Source organism: Lynx canadensis, chromosome X, assembly GCF_007474595.2.
Source record: "Lynx canadensis isolate LIC74 chromosome X, mLynCan4.pri.v2, whole genome shotgun sequence".
Classification (NCBI taxonomy): domain Eukaryota; kingdom Metazoa; phylum Chordata; class Mammalia; order Carnivora; family Felidae; genus Lynx; species Lynx canadensis.
This window is the reverse complement of record NC_044321.2, coordinates 64,186,202-64,201,330: the sequence shown is the minus strand read 5'-3', so window position 1 is coordinate 64,201,330 and position 15,129 is coordinate 64,186,202. Positions and strand designations below refer to the sequence as shown.

At 37.7% G+C, this 15,129-nt stretch overlaps 1 protein-coding gene across 3 annotated transcripts in view; it reads left to right on the top strand.

Annotated features, from left to right (window-relative positions):
- The window catches only part of BRWD3 (bromodomain and WD repeat domain containing 3), a 243,496-nt gene extending 228,617 nt beyond the window's left edge, over positions 1-14,879 (top strand). For all 3 annotated transcript variants that reach the window (XM_030304700.2, XM_032592278.1, XM_030304699.2), the window contains one exon: positions 13,929-14,879. In XM_030304700.2, the coding sequence (XP_030160560.1) occupies positions 13,929-14,683 (755 nt within the window). In that variant the 3' untranslated portion in view covers positions 14,684-14,879. The remainder of the gene's footprint in view (positions 1-13,928) is intronic.
- The last annotated feature ends 250 nt before the right edge of the window (positions 14,880-15,129 follow it).

Sequence of the window (15,129 nt, the reverse complement as noted above, 5' to 3'; positions counted from 1 at the left end):
CCTCACCAATACTTGTTTCTTGTGTTGTGGATTTTAGTCATTTTGACAGGTGTGATATCCCATTGAGGTTTTGACTTGCATTTTCCTGATGATTGAGATGTTGAGTACTTTTCATATACTTACAGGAAACATTTAATGTCTCACAGTTCTGGAAGCTGAAAGTTCCAGATCAAGGTGCCAACAGAGTGTCTAGTCAGGATTTTCTTCCTGGCTTGCTAATATTAGGTTGCCTTCTTGATATGTCCTCACATGACTCTTTCATTGTATATACACAGATAGGAAGGGACAGGGAGCATTGCTGTCTGTTTCTCTTCTTATAAGTACACCAATTCTAGTGCCTTAGCGCCTACACTTAAGACTGCATTTAACTTGAATGACCTCCTTAAAGGATCTGTCCCAAATTCAAAAACTTTGAGGGATAGGGCTTTAACATAGGTTATTTTTTAAAGTTTTTATTTAAATTCTACTTTATTAACATAGTGTTACATTCATTTCAGGTGTACGACATAGCAATTCAACACTTCCATACACACCCAGTGCTCATCACAAGTGCACTCCTTAATCCCCATCACCTATTTGACCGATCCATCCATCCACTGACCTCTCTGGTAAAACTCTGTCCTCTATAGTTAAGAGTCTGTTTCTTGGATTGCCTCTCTCTTTTCCCCCCATACCCATTTGTTTTGTTTCTTAATTTCCACATGTGAGTGAAATCATATGGTATTTTTCTTTCTGTGACTTATTTAGCATAATAATTTCTAGCTCCATCTATGTCGTTGCATAAGTAATATTCTGTTGTATATGTATATCACATCTTCTTTATCCATTCATCAGTGGATGAGAATTTGGGCTATTTCCATAATTTGGCTATTGTAGATACTGCTCCTATAAACATTGGTGTGCATGTATCCCTTTGAATTAGTATTTTGGTATTCTTTGGGTAAATACCTAGTAGTGCAATTGCTGGATCATATGTTAGTTCTATTTTTTAACTTTTTGAGGAAACTCCATCCTGTTTTCCAGAGTGGCTGCACCACTTTGCATTACCAACAGTGCAAGAAAGTTCCCCTTTCTCCACATATTTGCCAATACCTGTTATTTACTGTGTTGCTGATTTTAGTCATTCTGACAAGTGTGATGTGATAATCTCATTGTAGTTTTTATTTGTATTTCCCTGATAATGAGTGATGTTGAACATCTTTTCACGTGTCTGTTGGCCATCTGTATGTCTTCTTTGGAAAAATGTTCATGTCTTCTCATTTTTAAATTGGATTATTCATTTTTTGGGTGTTGAGTTTTAGCAGTTCTTTATATATTCTGGACATCAAACCTTTATCAGATATGTCATTTGCAAATATCTTCTCACATTCCATAGGTTGCCTTTTAGTTTTGTTCATTGTTTCCTTCACTGTACAGATTTTAATTTTGATGAAGTCCCAGTAGTTCATTTTTGCTTTTATTTCCCTTGCTTGAGGAGACATACATAGTAAGAAGTTGCTATGTCCAATGTCAAAGAGATTACCTGTGTTCTCCTCTAGGATTTTAATGGTTTCGTGTCTCACATTTAGGTCTTTCATCCATATTGAATTTATTTTTGTATATGGAGTAAGAAAGTGGTCCATTTCATCTTTTACATGTTGCTGTCCAGTTTTATCAATGCGATTTGCTGAAGATACTATCTTTTTCCCATTGCATATTTTTTCCTGCTTTGTTGAAGATGAATTGACCATTTAGTTGTGGGTTCATTTCTGGGTTTACTGTTCTGTGCCATTGATTTATGTGTCTCTTTTTGTACCAGTACCATATTGTTTTCATCCCAGGAGCTTTGTAATATAACTTGAATTCCAGAACTGTGATGCCTCCAGTTTTACTTTTCTTTTTCAAGGTTGCTTTGTCTACTTGGGGTCTTTTGAGATTGCAAAGAAATTTTAGGATTGTTCTAGTTCTGTGAAAAATGCTGTTGGTGTCTTGATAGGGATTGCATTAAATATATACATTGCTATGGGTAATATAGACTTTTTCACTATATTTATTCTTCTGATCCATGAGCATAGAATGTCTTTCCATTTCTTTGTTACATCTTCAATTTCTTTTATGAGTGTTTTATAGTTTTCAGAGATCAGGTCTTTCAACTCTGGGTTAGGTTATTCCTATTTATCGTATACTTTTGGTGCAATTGTAAATGGGATTGTTTTCTTAATTTCTCTTTCTGCTGCTTCATTATTGGTCTATAGACATGCAACAAATTCCTGTACATGGATTTGTATCCTGTGACTTTACTGAATTCGTTTATCAGTTCTAGCAGTTTTTTGGTAGTCTTTTGGGTTTCCTATAAAGATTATCATGCCATCTGCAAACAGTGAAAGGTTTACTTCTTTCCTGCTAATTTGGATGCCTTCTATTTCTTTTTGTTGTCTGACTGTTGGGGATAGGACTTCCAGTACAATGTTAAAAACACATTGTTAGAGTGGACATCCCTGTCTTGTTCCTGACCGTAGAGGAAAAGTTCTATTTTTCCCCCATTAAGGATGATATTAGCTGTGGGTTTTACATATATGGCCTTTATTATGTTGAGGTATGTTCCCTCTAAACCTACTTTGTTGAGCGTTTTTATCATGAATGGATGCTATACATTGTCAAATACTATTTCTGCATATATTGTAATGATCATATGGTTCTTATCCTTTCTTTATTAATGTGGTATATCACACTGATTTGCAAATATTGAAATTCCCTTGCAACCCCTGAATAAATCATAGTTGGTCATGGTGAATGATTCTTTTAATTTATTGTTGGATTCAATTTACTACTGTTATATTGAGAAATTTTTGTGTCCATATCCATATTGCCCTAATGTTCTCTTTTTTTTAGTAGAGTCTTCATCTGATTTGGGATCAAGGTAATGCTGGTCTCATATAATGAGTTTGTATGTTTTCTGTCCTTTTCTATTTTTGCAATAGATTGAGAAGTATAGGTATTAACTCTTCTGTAAATGTTTCATAGAATTCACCTGTGAATGTATGAATCCATCTGGCCCTGGACTTCTGTTTATTGGGAGATTTTTAATTACTGACTCAGGTTCTTTGCTGGTATCAGTCTGTTCAAGTTTTCTATTTCATTCTGTTTCAGTTTTGGTAGTTTATATGTTTCTAGGAATTTACCCATTTCTTCCAGATTGTCCAATTTGTTGGCATATTTTTTTTCATAATATTCCTTTATAGTTCAATTCTGTGGTGTTTATCATTATTTTTCCTCTCCCTTTAATGATTTTATTTATTTGGGTTCTTTCTTTTTTATTTTTTTTAATATTCATTATATTGAGAGACAGAGACAGAGCATGAGCAGGGGAGGGCAGAGATAGAGGGAGACATAGAATCAAAGCAGGCTCCAGGCTCCGAGCTGGCAGCACAGAGCCTGATGCGGGACTCAAACTCACAAACTGCGAGATCATGACCTGAGCTGAAGTCAGACGCCCAACTGACTGAGCCATCCAGGCGCCCGTTAATTTTTTTTTTTTTAATTTTCCTTCCTTTAATGTTTGGGTCCTTTATTTTGATAAGTCTGACTAGAGGTTTATCAATTTTACTAATTTTATCAGAGCACCAGCTCCTGGTTTCATTGATCTGTTATATTGTTTTCTTTGTTCCTATGTAATTTATTTCTGCTCTAAGATTTATTATTTCCTTCCTTCTGGCTTTAAGCTTCATTTGTTGCTGTTTTTCGAGCTTGTTTAGGTGTAAGGTTAGGTTGTTTATTGGAGGCATTTCTTGCTTCTTGATGTAGGCTTGTAGTGCTGTGTACTTTCCTCTCAGGACCTCTTTTGTTTGCTACATCCCAAATGTTTTGGACTTTGGTTTTCATATTCATTTGTTCCCATGTATTTTTTCATTTCTTCTTTGATTTCCTGGTCAACCCATTCATTCTTTAGTAGCATGTTGTTTAAGCTCCATGTATTTGTGGTCATTCCAAATTTTTTATTGTTGTTTACTTCTAGTTTCATAATGTTGTGGTCAGAATAGATGAATGGCATGATCTCAGTATTTTTGTATTTGTTGAGGCCTGATTTGTGACCTAGAATGTAATCTATTCTTTTTTTTTTCTTTTAGCATGAAATTTATTGTCAAAATTGTTTCCATACAACACCTGATGCTCATCCCAACAGGTGCCCGCTTCAGTGACCATCACCCACTTTCCCTTCCCTCTTATCCTCCATCAACATTCAGTTTATTCTCTTTTTTTTTAACTTTCTTTTTTTTCTAAATATATGAAATTTATTGTCAAATTGGTTTCCATATAACACCCAGTGGTCATCCCAAAAGATGCCCTCTTCAATACCCATCACCCAGATTCCCCTCCCTCCCACCCCCCATCAGCCCTCAGTTTGTTCTCATTTTTTAAGAGTCTCTTATGCTTTGGCTCTCTCCCACTCTAACCTCTCTCTTTTTTTTTTCCCTTCCCCTCCACCATGGGTTCCTGTAAGTTTCTCAGGATCCACATGAGTGAAAATATATGGTATCTATCTTTCTCTGTATGGCTTATTTCACTTAGCATAACACTCTCCAGTTCCATCCACTTTGCTAAAAAGGCCATGTTTCCTTCGTTCTCATTGCCACATAGTATTCCAGTGTATTATAAACCACAACTTCTTTATCCATTCATCAGTTGATAGACATTTAGGTTCTTTCCATAATTTGGCTATTGTTGAAAGTGCTGCTATAAACATGGGGTACAAGTGCCTCTATGCATCATCACTCCTGTATCCCTTGGGTAATTCCTAGCCATGCATTTGCTGGGTCATAGGATAGATCTATTTTTAATTTTTTGAGGAACCTCCACACTGTTTTCCAGAGTGGCTGCACCAGTTTGCATTCCCACCAACAGTACAAGAGGGTTCCCATTTCTCCACATCCTCTAGCATCTATAGTCTGCTGATTTGTTCATTTTAGCCATTCTGACTGGCATGAGGTGATATCTGAGTGTGGTTTTGCTTTGTATTTCCCTGAAGAGGAGTGACATTGAGCATCTTTTCACGGGCCCATTGCCATCTGGATTTCTTCTTTAGAGAAGTGGCTATTCATGTCTTCTGCCCATTTCTTCACTGGATTATTTGTTTTTCGGGTGTGGAGTTTGGTGAGTTCTTTATAGATGTTGGATACTAGCCCTTTGTCTGATATGTCATTTGCAAATACATTTTCCCATTTCGTTGGTTGCACTTTAGTTTTGTTGATTGTTTCCTTTGCAGTGCATAAGCTTTTTCTCTTCATGAGGTCCCAATAGTTCATTTTTGCTTTTAATTCCCTTGCCTTTCGAGATGTGTCAAGTAAGGAATTGCTGCGGCTGAGGTCAAAGATTTTTCTTCCTGCTTTCTCCTCTAGGGTTTTGATGGTTTCCTGTCTCACATTCAGGTCCTTTATCCATTTTGAGTTTACTTTTGTTAATGGTGTAAGAAAGTGATTTAGTTTCATTCTTCTGCATATTGCTGTCCAGTTCTTCCAGCACCATTTGTTAAAGAGACTGTCTTTTTTTCCATTGGATTATCTTTCCTGCTTTGTCAAAGATTAGTTGGCCATACGTTTTGTGGGTCTAGTTCTGGGGTTTCTATTCTATTCCATTGGTCTATGTGTCTGTTTTTGTGCCAATACCATGCTGTCTTGATGATTACAGCTTTGTAGTAGAGGCTAAAGTCTGGGATTGTGATGCCTCCTGCTTTGGTCTTCTTCTTCAATATTACCTTGGCTATTCAGGGTCTTTTGTGGTTCCATATGAATTTAGGATTGCTATCTAGCTTCAAGAAGAATGCTGGTGCAATTTTGATTGGGATGCATTGAATGTGTAGATAGCTTTGGGTAGTATTGACATTTTAACAATATTTATTCTTCCAATCAGAATGTTTTTCCATTTCTTTATATCTTCTTCAATTTCCTTTATAAGCTTTCTACAGTTTTCATCATACAGATCTTTTACATCTTTGGTTAGGTTGATTCCATGGTATTTTATGCTTCTTGGTGCAATTGTGAATGGGATCAGTGTCTTTATTTGTCTTTCTGTTGCTTCATTATTAGTGTGTAAGAATGCAACTGATTTGTGTACATTGATTTTGTATCCTGCGACTTTGCTGAATTCATGTATCAGTTCTAGCAGACTTTTGGTGGAGTCTGTCGGTTTTCCATGTATAATATCATGTCATCTGCAAAAAGTGAAAGCTTGACATCATCATTGCCAATTTTGATGCCTTTGATTTCCTTTTGTTGTCTGACCGCTGATGCTAGATCTTCTCACACTACGTTAACTTCTAACACTACATTAACACCACCGTCCACTAGCGGTGAGAGTGGACAACCCCTCGTGTTCCTGATCTCAGGGGGAAAACTCTCAGTTTTCCCCATTGAGGATGATATTAGCTGTGAGCTTTTCATAAATGGCTCTGATGATGTTAAGTATGTTCCTTCTATCTCCCGACTTTCTCAAGCGTTTTTATTAAGAAAGGTTGCTGAATTTTGTTCAAAGGCCTTTTCTGCATCGATTGACAGGATCATATGGTTCTTTTCTTTCTTTTATCAATGTGATGTACTCACATTGATTGATTTGAGAATGTTGAACCAGCCCTGCAGCCCAAGAATGAATCCACTTGATCATGGTAAGTAATCTTTTTTATATGCTGTTGAATTGGATTTGGTAGTATCCTGTGAGAATTTTTGCATCCATATCATCAGGGATATTGGTCTCTGGTTCTTTTTTTTTTTTTTCTGGGTTTCTGTCTGGTTAGGAATCAAAGTAATGCTGGCTTCATAGAATGAGGTCTGGAAATTTTCCTTCCCTTTCTATTTTTGGAACAGCTTGAGAAGGATAGTATTATCTCTGCTTTAAATGTCTGGTAGAATTCCGCAGGGAAGCCATCTGGTCCTGGACTCTTATTTGTTGGGAGATTTTTGATAACAGATTCAATTTCTTCACTGATTATGGGTCTGTTCAAGTTTTCTATTTCTTCCTGTTTGAGTTTTCAAAGGTGTGGGTGCTTAGGAATTTGTCCATTTATTCCAGGTTGTCCAGTTGTTGGCATATAAATTTTCATAGTATTCCCTGATGATTGCTTGTATTTCTGAGGGACTGGTTGTAAGAAATCCATTTGCATTTGTGATTTTATCTGTTGGGTAAACTCCCTTTCTTTTGACAAGCCTGGCTAGAGGTTTGTCAATTTGTTATTTTTTTCAAAAACCAACTCATGTTTATATTGATCTGCTCTAAAGGTTTTTTAGGTTCTATACTATTTATTTCTGCTCTGATCTTTATTATTTCTCTTCTTCTGCTGGGTTTGGGGTGTTTTTGCTCTTTTGCTTATATTTCCTTTAGGTGTGCTGTTAAGATTTTGCATTTAGGATTTTTCTTGTTTCTTGAGATAGGCCTGAATTGCAATGTATTTTCCTCTCAGGACTGCCTTCACTGCATCCCAAAGTTTTGGAATGTTGTCTTTTCATTTTCATTTGTTTCCATGTATTTTTTTTAATTTCTTCTCTAATTGCCTGGTTGACCCATTCTTTCCTTTTTTTTTAATTTTTTTAACGTTTATTATTGACAGAGACAGAGCATGAGCAGGGGAGGTGCAAAGAGAGGACGAGACAGAATCTGAAGCAGGCTCCAGGCTCTGAGCTGTCAGCACAGAACCTGACGCAGGGGATCATGACCTGAGTGGAAGTCAGACGCTTAACCGCCTGAGCCACCCAGGCGCCCCAACCCATTCATTCTTTAGTAGGGTTTTCTTTAACCTCCATGCTTTTGGAGGTTTTCCAGACTTTTTCCTGTGGTTGATTTCAAGTTTCATAGCATTGTGGTCTGAAAGTGTGCATGGTATGATCTCAGTTCTTTTATACTTATGAAGGGCTGTTTTATGACCCAGTATGTGATCTATCTTGGAGAATGTTCCACGTGCAGTCGAGAAGAATGTATATTCTGTTGTTTTGGGATGCAGAGTTCTAAATGTATCTCTCAAGCCCATCTGATCCAATGTATCATTCAGGGCCCTTGTTTCTTTGTTTATTCTCTGTCTAGATCTTCTATGCATTGTTGTAAGTGGATTATTAAACTCTGCAGTTACCACATTCTTACAAAAAGGTTGCTTATGTTTGTGATTAATTATTTTATATATTTGGGGCTCCTGTATTCAGTGCATAGACATTTATAATTGTTAGCTCTTCCTGATGGATAGACCCTGTAATTCTTATATAATGCCCTTCTTCCTTTCTTGTTATAGCCTTTAATTTAAAATCTAGTTTGACTGATATAAGTATGGCTACTCCAGCTTTCTTTTGGCTTCCAGTAGCATGATAGATAGTTCTCCATCCCCTCACTTTCAATTTGAAAATGTTCTCAGGTCTAAAATGAGTGTCTTGTAGACAGAAAATAGATGGGTCTTGTTTTTTATCCATTCTGATACCCTATGTCTTTTGGTTGGAGCACTTAGTCCATTTGCATTCAGTGTTATTATAGAAAGATATGGGTTTAGAGTCATTGTCATGTCTGTAGGTTTCATGCTTGTAGTGATGTCTCTGGTACTTTGTGGTCCTTGCAACATTTCACTCACAGAATCCCCCTTAGGATCTCTTGTAGGGCTGATTTAGTGGTCATGAATTCCTCAGTTTTTGTTTGTTTGGGAAAAACCTTTCTCCTCCTATTCTGAATGACAGACTTGCTGGATAAAGGATTTTTGGCTGCATATTTTTTCTGTTCATCGTATTGAAGATTTCCTGCCATTCCTTTCTGGCCTGCCAAGTTTCCATAGATAGGTCTGCCACTACCCTTATGTGTCTATGTTTTAAGTCAGGGCCTGTTTATCCCAGAATTTTTCTCTTTATCCTTGTATTTTGCCAGTTTCACTATGATATGTCGTGCAGAATATCGATTCAAGTTATGTCTGAAGTGAGTTCTCTGTGCCTCTTGGATTTCAATGCCTGTTTCCTTCCCTAGATCAGGGAAGTTCTCAGCTATGATTTGTTCAAATACACCTTCAGCCCCTTTCTCTCTCCCTCTTCTTCCTTTGGAATTCCTATGATATGGATATTGTTTCATTTGATTGCATCACTTAGTTCTCTAATACTTCCCTTATACTCCTGGATTTTTTTTATCTCTCTTTTTCTCAGCTTCCTTTTTTTCCATAATTTTATCTTCTAATTTACCTATTCTCTCATCTACCTCGTCAATCCGTGATTTGTGACCTAGGATGTGATCTGTTTTTGAGAATGTCCATGTGCACTTGAAAAGAATGTAAATTGTGCTGTTTTAGGGTGGAATGTTCTGAGTATATATGATAATTCATCTGATCCAGTGTGGCACTCAAAACCATTGTGTCCTTTTTTATTTTGTTTAGATGCTCTTTCCATTGATGTAAGTGGAGTATTAATGTCCCCTCCTATTACGATGTTATTATTAATTTGTTCCTCTATGTTTGTTATTAATTATTTTATATATTTGGGTAATTCCAGGTTGGGTACTTACATATTTATAATTTGAGGTGTTCTTGTATTTCCCATTATTATGATATAGTGACCTTCTTTATCCCTTATTACAGTCTTTATTTTAAAGTCTAATTTGTCCAATAAACATGTTGCTGCTCTGGCTTTCTGTTTACAGGAGTTTGTGTGATAAATGTTTCCCTATCTCCTCACTTTGAATCTGCAGGCATCTTTATGTCTAAAATGAATGTGTTGTAGGCAGTATATAGATGGGTCTTGGTTTTTTTTATTCCATTCTGACACCTTCTGTCTTTTGATTGGAGTGTTTAGTCCATTTATATTCAGAGTAATTATTCATAGATATGTATTTAGTGATGTTTTATTACTTGTTTTGTCATTGTATCTGGAGATTTTCTCTGTTCCTTTCTTGTCTTTCTTACTTTTGGTCCTTCCTTTCCACTCAAAGATCCCCTTTAATATTTCTTGCAGGGCTGCTTTAGTGGTCAGGAACTCCTTCACTTTTTGTTTTTCTGGGAAACTCTTTATCTCTGCTATTCTGATTGACAGCCTTGCTGGACATAGTCTTCATGGCTGCAGATTTTTCCCATCCAGCTTGTTGAATATATCATGCCACTCCCTTCTGGCTTGCCAAGTTTCTGTTTGTTAAAAAATCTGCAGGTAGCCTTACGGTTCTTCTCTTGTAACTTAAAGACTTCTTTTGTCTTGCTGCTTTTAAGGTTTTTTATTTATCACTATATTTTGCCAGTATAATTACAATATGTCCTGATACTGTTCTTCTTTTGTTGATTTTGATGGGAGTTTTCTGTGCCTCCTGGATCTGGATGTCTCTTTCCTTTCCCAGATTAGGGGAGTTTTCTGCTGTTTTTTTTCTTGAAATAACTTTTCTGTCCCCTTTTCTGTCTCTTCTTCTTCTGGGACTCCTATAATACAAATGCTTTTACATTTGATGGAATCATTAATTCTTCTAAGTCTATTTTTGTGTTCCCTAATTCTTCTTTCTTGTTTTTTAGCTTCATTATTTTCCATTATTTTGTCTTCTATTTCTCTAAACGTTCCTCTGCTTCTTCCAGCCTGCTGTTCATTGCATCAAGCCTGTTCCAATCTCATTTATAGCCTTCTTCATTTCTGAATGATTGTTTTTTAACTCTTTTATCTCTGTGGTAAGGGTTTACCTGATGTATTCCATTCTTTTCTGAAGCCCAGTAAGTATCCTTATGATCCTTCTTTTAAATTCTCCATCAGGCAGATTACGTATATCTGTTTCACTTAGATCTGTGACCATGGCCTTATCTTGTACTTTCATGTGTGATGAATTCCTCCATCGTTTTATTTTGTCTTAAGTCTTTGTCTTTGTCTGTGCATCAGGAAAGCCAGTTATGTGTCTTGCTCCTGAAAGTAATTGTTTTATGATGTCATGTAGTTTCCAGTAGCTGGCACTTCAGGGATTCTCTCTGGTGTGTGCTGCTTCTGTTATGCTGTTGTGTTTTAGCTGTTCTATCCTTCAGGCCAGTTGCCTGCATAGGCTCTTCTTGTTTGCAGTGTGTAGTGTTTATTCCTTGGCCAGAATATGGCAAGTTTTAACTAGGCTCTGGTTACCTTATCAAATGCTCTGGTTTCCTGATACTATTTCCACTAGAACTGAAGCCCTGCAGAACTCTGTTGGAAGTTGTAGTTTGGGCAGAATTTTCTGCTGTACTTCTCGGGAAGGAGCCCACCGCACTAGTACTGGTGCAAGCTTGACTGAGAAAGGCAGTCTTCACCAGAGTGCTGTGGTGTGGGATTTGGTGTAAGCACATTAGGAAGCCAGTATAGGCACTGTTCTGATTCCTGCAGCTGGCTCTCTGTTTATGCTGAGGAGCTGGGGAGGAAAATGGCACCTGCCAGCTCTTTTGTTCCCTGAGAGGAGTCTCTGTGAATGCTGCCTCTCAGCAAAACACTCTGAGAAGAGCAAATAATCTCCTACCTGTGTGCCCCAAGCATTTTCTAGATTGCTGTTTCCAAGCTGTCTGCCTCTAGGTTTTTTGCCTCCCTTCTCTCCAGGAGCAGCACAGTGCCTGCCAGGCTCTATCCAAGACAATCCTGGTGCCCTTTAAAACTTCAGGCTTTAGACATGTCGTGTGGTAGGGGCTTGTGCTAGTCTTCTGGGGGATGGGCCCACAGCTGTGCTGGGACTGAGGCAAGCTTGACTGAAAAGGACAGTCCCACTATGTGCATTGGTGTGGGGATTCTCATAAACAAGTTATTTAGCCAGTATTGGGCCTGTGCTGCTTCCCACTGGTGGCTCTGTGGTTATGCTGAGGGGTAGGGGAGGGAAATGGCTCTGGTCAGCTCCTTTGTTTCTGGAGAAGCTTCTCTGTGAAAACTGCCTCTCAAGAAAGCCCTCCAAGAAGAGTGAATAATCTCCCCTATGTGTGTCCCAAGTGTTCTTCAAATCACTATTTCCTTGCTCTGCCCCCAGGTTGTTTGCTTGCCTTTTCTCCAAGGGCAAGGCAGTGCCCTCAGGTCTGTATCCCAGCCAAGCCTGCTAACCTTTAAAACTCTTGGCTTTAAGCCCCACTGGTTGTAAGAACTCTTGAAAATCAGCCCCTCTATTTTCCGAGCCAATGGTTTTGGGTAATTGTTCTCCTTTTGCATTCCCCTGTGTGCTCTACTCTTTTGTGCCCTTCTCTGTGACCAAGGCTCCCTCCCCTCTGCAGCACCCATGATCCTTTTCTCACCTAAACCATATCTGTGGACTTACTACCTTCTTCAATGTGGCTTATTCTCTCCCTTTAGTTGTGGAGTTTGTTCTATCAGTCTTCAAGTTGTTTTCTGAGGTTTTTAGGATGATTTGGTTGTTATCTGGTTGTTTGTGGGACACGATGAGCCTAGGGTCCTCCCACTCCATTATCATCTTTCTCCAGAAAACCAACATATGTATTTTTTTGAGAGAGGAACATAATTCAGTCTATAATACCAAGACTATTAGAGTAATCTTGTTGCTATGGTTACCATACAACCCTAGTCATTGCTCATTCCAAGTTTTTCAGTCCACTCTCCTTTTTTTTCTCCTACCTCACTAGCTGTTCCTTCTCAATTATTTTTTCCAATTCTTCTTTATCTTTAGATGGTTGGAATATCCCAAGTCTCAGTCATCAGCCACCTTCTTTTTCTGTTTGCCCTCTGAATAAGTGCCCTCAGTTCTCTTGACCCTAAATGTCATCTCTTACTGAAAATTTCCAAAATTATATCTCTAACTCTGAATGAGTCTCCCCTGACCTCTTGACAGTTACGTTATCTGCTTTTTTCTTTTTCTTTTTTTTTATTGTCTTTACTTGGATCTCTTGTAGTATTTAAAACTGGAACATTGATTTTTTTTTTTTCTACCAGACTATGTAAACCTATTCCTCTTTCAGGATTCTCCAACTTAGCAAAATATCTCTACCATTCAACCAGTTTCTCAGGCCATAAGACCTCAGAGTTGACCTTAATACTACACTTAACACTTGACATCCTATCCATCATCAATTCCTGTCAGTTTGAACCTTAAAAATAAAAGGTTGGTTCTGATGGCTCCTCTAGAAGGAAATAATCTAAATCTAATCACTTCTCATCACCTCTGTTGGTACATCCCATTATCATATCTTACCTAGACAATTGCAGTGTTCTCCCAACTTATCTCTGCTTCTAATCTTGTTCCTTCTATAATCTGTTCTATGTGGAGCAACTGTAGTGCTCCTTTAAAAATGTAAGTCAGATCCTGTCATTCTCTGGTTTTAAAACCCTTCACCACTAGCAGTTATATACCACAACTCTGCTTTTCTCTTACACTCTAGTTACACTGGGTTTCTGTTTCCTCCACTGGAATGTTCTTTTCCCAGATCTCACTTCATTCAGTTCTTTTCTCAGATACTACCTCAATATGAAAGTCTTTATCTAAAATACCCCATGTATACACTTGAGCATTTTTTAATCACCCTCTTTTCTTTTTCTTTATAGCATGTATCATTACTTGAAATTATATTTTTATTTACTTCATTGTCTATCAAGCTTTCCCCACTAAAATATAAATTCAAAGAGCAAGGACTTTGTCTCATTATTGCCTTATTTCAAACTTCAAGCATCATATTAGGTAATCAGTAAATATTTGTTCACTGAGTCAGTGAAATTATTTTGATACATATTCCTAGATAATTCTTTCTAGAGTTCAAGCCCTTGAGATTTCTGCTCAGCTTCATCATTACCCATCATCCTTCCATACTTTCCTCCCTGGCCCCCTAAAAACACAGACAAAAATAAAAACTTCAGTGTCTTCAGTTTCTAACAGATTTAAATTTATACTCCAATACACTCCACGATTTTACCCCATGTATCTTTGGGTGCTAAACATTTTTTGATACAATGTTTATTTTACTTTTGAACCTAAGTAATCAATCTTCCGTGTCAAAGCTTAACTTTAAAAAATTATTCATCTTGATTTAGATCACTCCCTTGATGGACCCCTTACAAATGGTGATGGCAGAGAGCCTCGGACAGGAATCAAAAGAAAACTACTTAGTGCATCAGAAGAAGATGAAAGCATGGGAAGAGAAGAGAAAGAGAAAAAAGAAACAAAAGAGAAATCACATTTATCCTCCTCAGAGAGTGGAGAGTTAGGATCCAGTTTGAGTTCTGAAAGTACCTGTGGTTCTGATTCTGATTCTGAATCAACTTCCAGAACAGATCAAGATTATGTAGATGGAGACCACGACTATAGCAAATTCATACAAACCAGGCCTAAAAGAAAACTCAGAAAGCAATATGCCAATGGAAAAAGAAACTGGAAGACAAGAGGCACAGGAGGAAGGGGCAGATGGGGCAGATGGGGTAGATGGAGTAGAGGAGGCCGAGGAAGAGGAGGCAGGGGACGAGGAGGTCGAGGAAGAGGTGCAGGTGCCACTAGAGGGAGAGGGAGAGGGAGAGGAGGAAGAGGTACTTCTAGAGGAGCCACCAGAGCCAAACGTGCACGTATTGCAGATGATGAATTTGATACCATGTTTTCAGGACGTTTCAGTAGACTGCCTCGAATTAAAACAAGAAACCAAGGCAGGAGGACTGTTTTATATAATGATGATTCTGATAATGACAATTTTGTGTCCACTGAAGATCCTCTGAATCTTGGTACATCCAGATCAGGCAGAGTGCGTAAAATGACAGAAAAAGCCAGGGTTAGCCATCTCATGGGATGGAATTATTAACAGTTAATAAATTTAGAGTAATTTAAAAAAAATTAAATGGCCTTCTACTGCAGGGAATTTACTAGGAAATCTACAAAGCAAGTTGTGTGGGGACTTCTGCTTCCTTTCACATTGGTGCTTTTCCATTATGCCAGTATACATTTTTTTCAAGACTTTTGATCTCCACACTTCATTTATTCAAACAAGCCTTACTTATTAGGCCTTAAATTAAAAAAAAAATTCTGCCCACATATAGACACACACACACACACACACACACACAACACAGTACATCACAAACACACTACAGATTTACTACATTAAGGGAGCATTCAGCTTCTTAAGAGTAGCATGACATTTTTATCTCAATGGAATATCCCTCTTTTGCTTTTGTATCACAGAAGTATAGCACCTTCTTACAGAGTTTTATATAGTTTGTTTTTGCCATTTTGATTCTTGTACCCAGT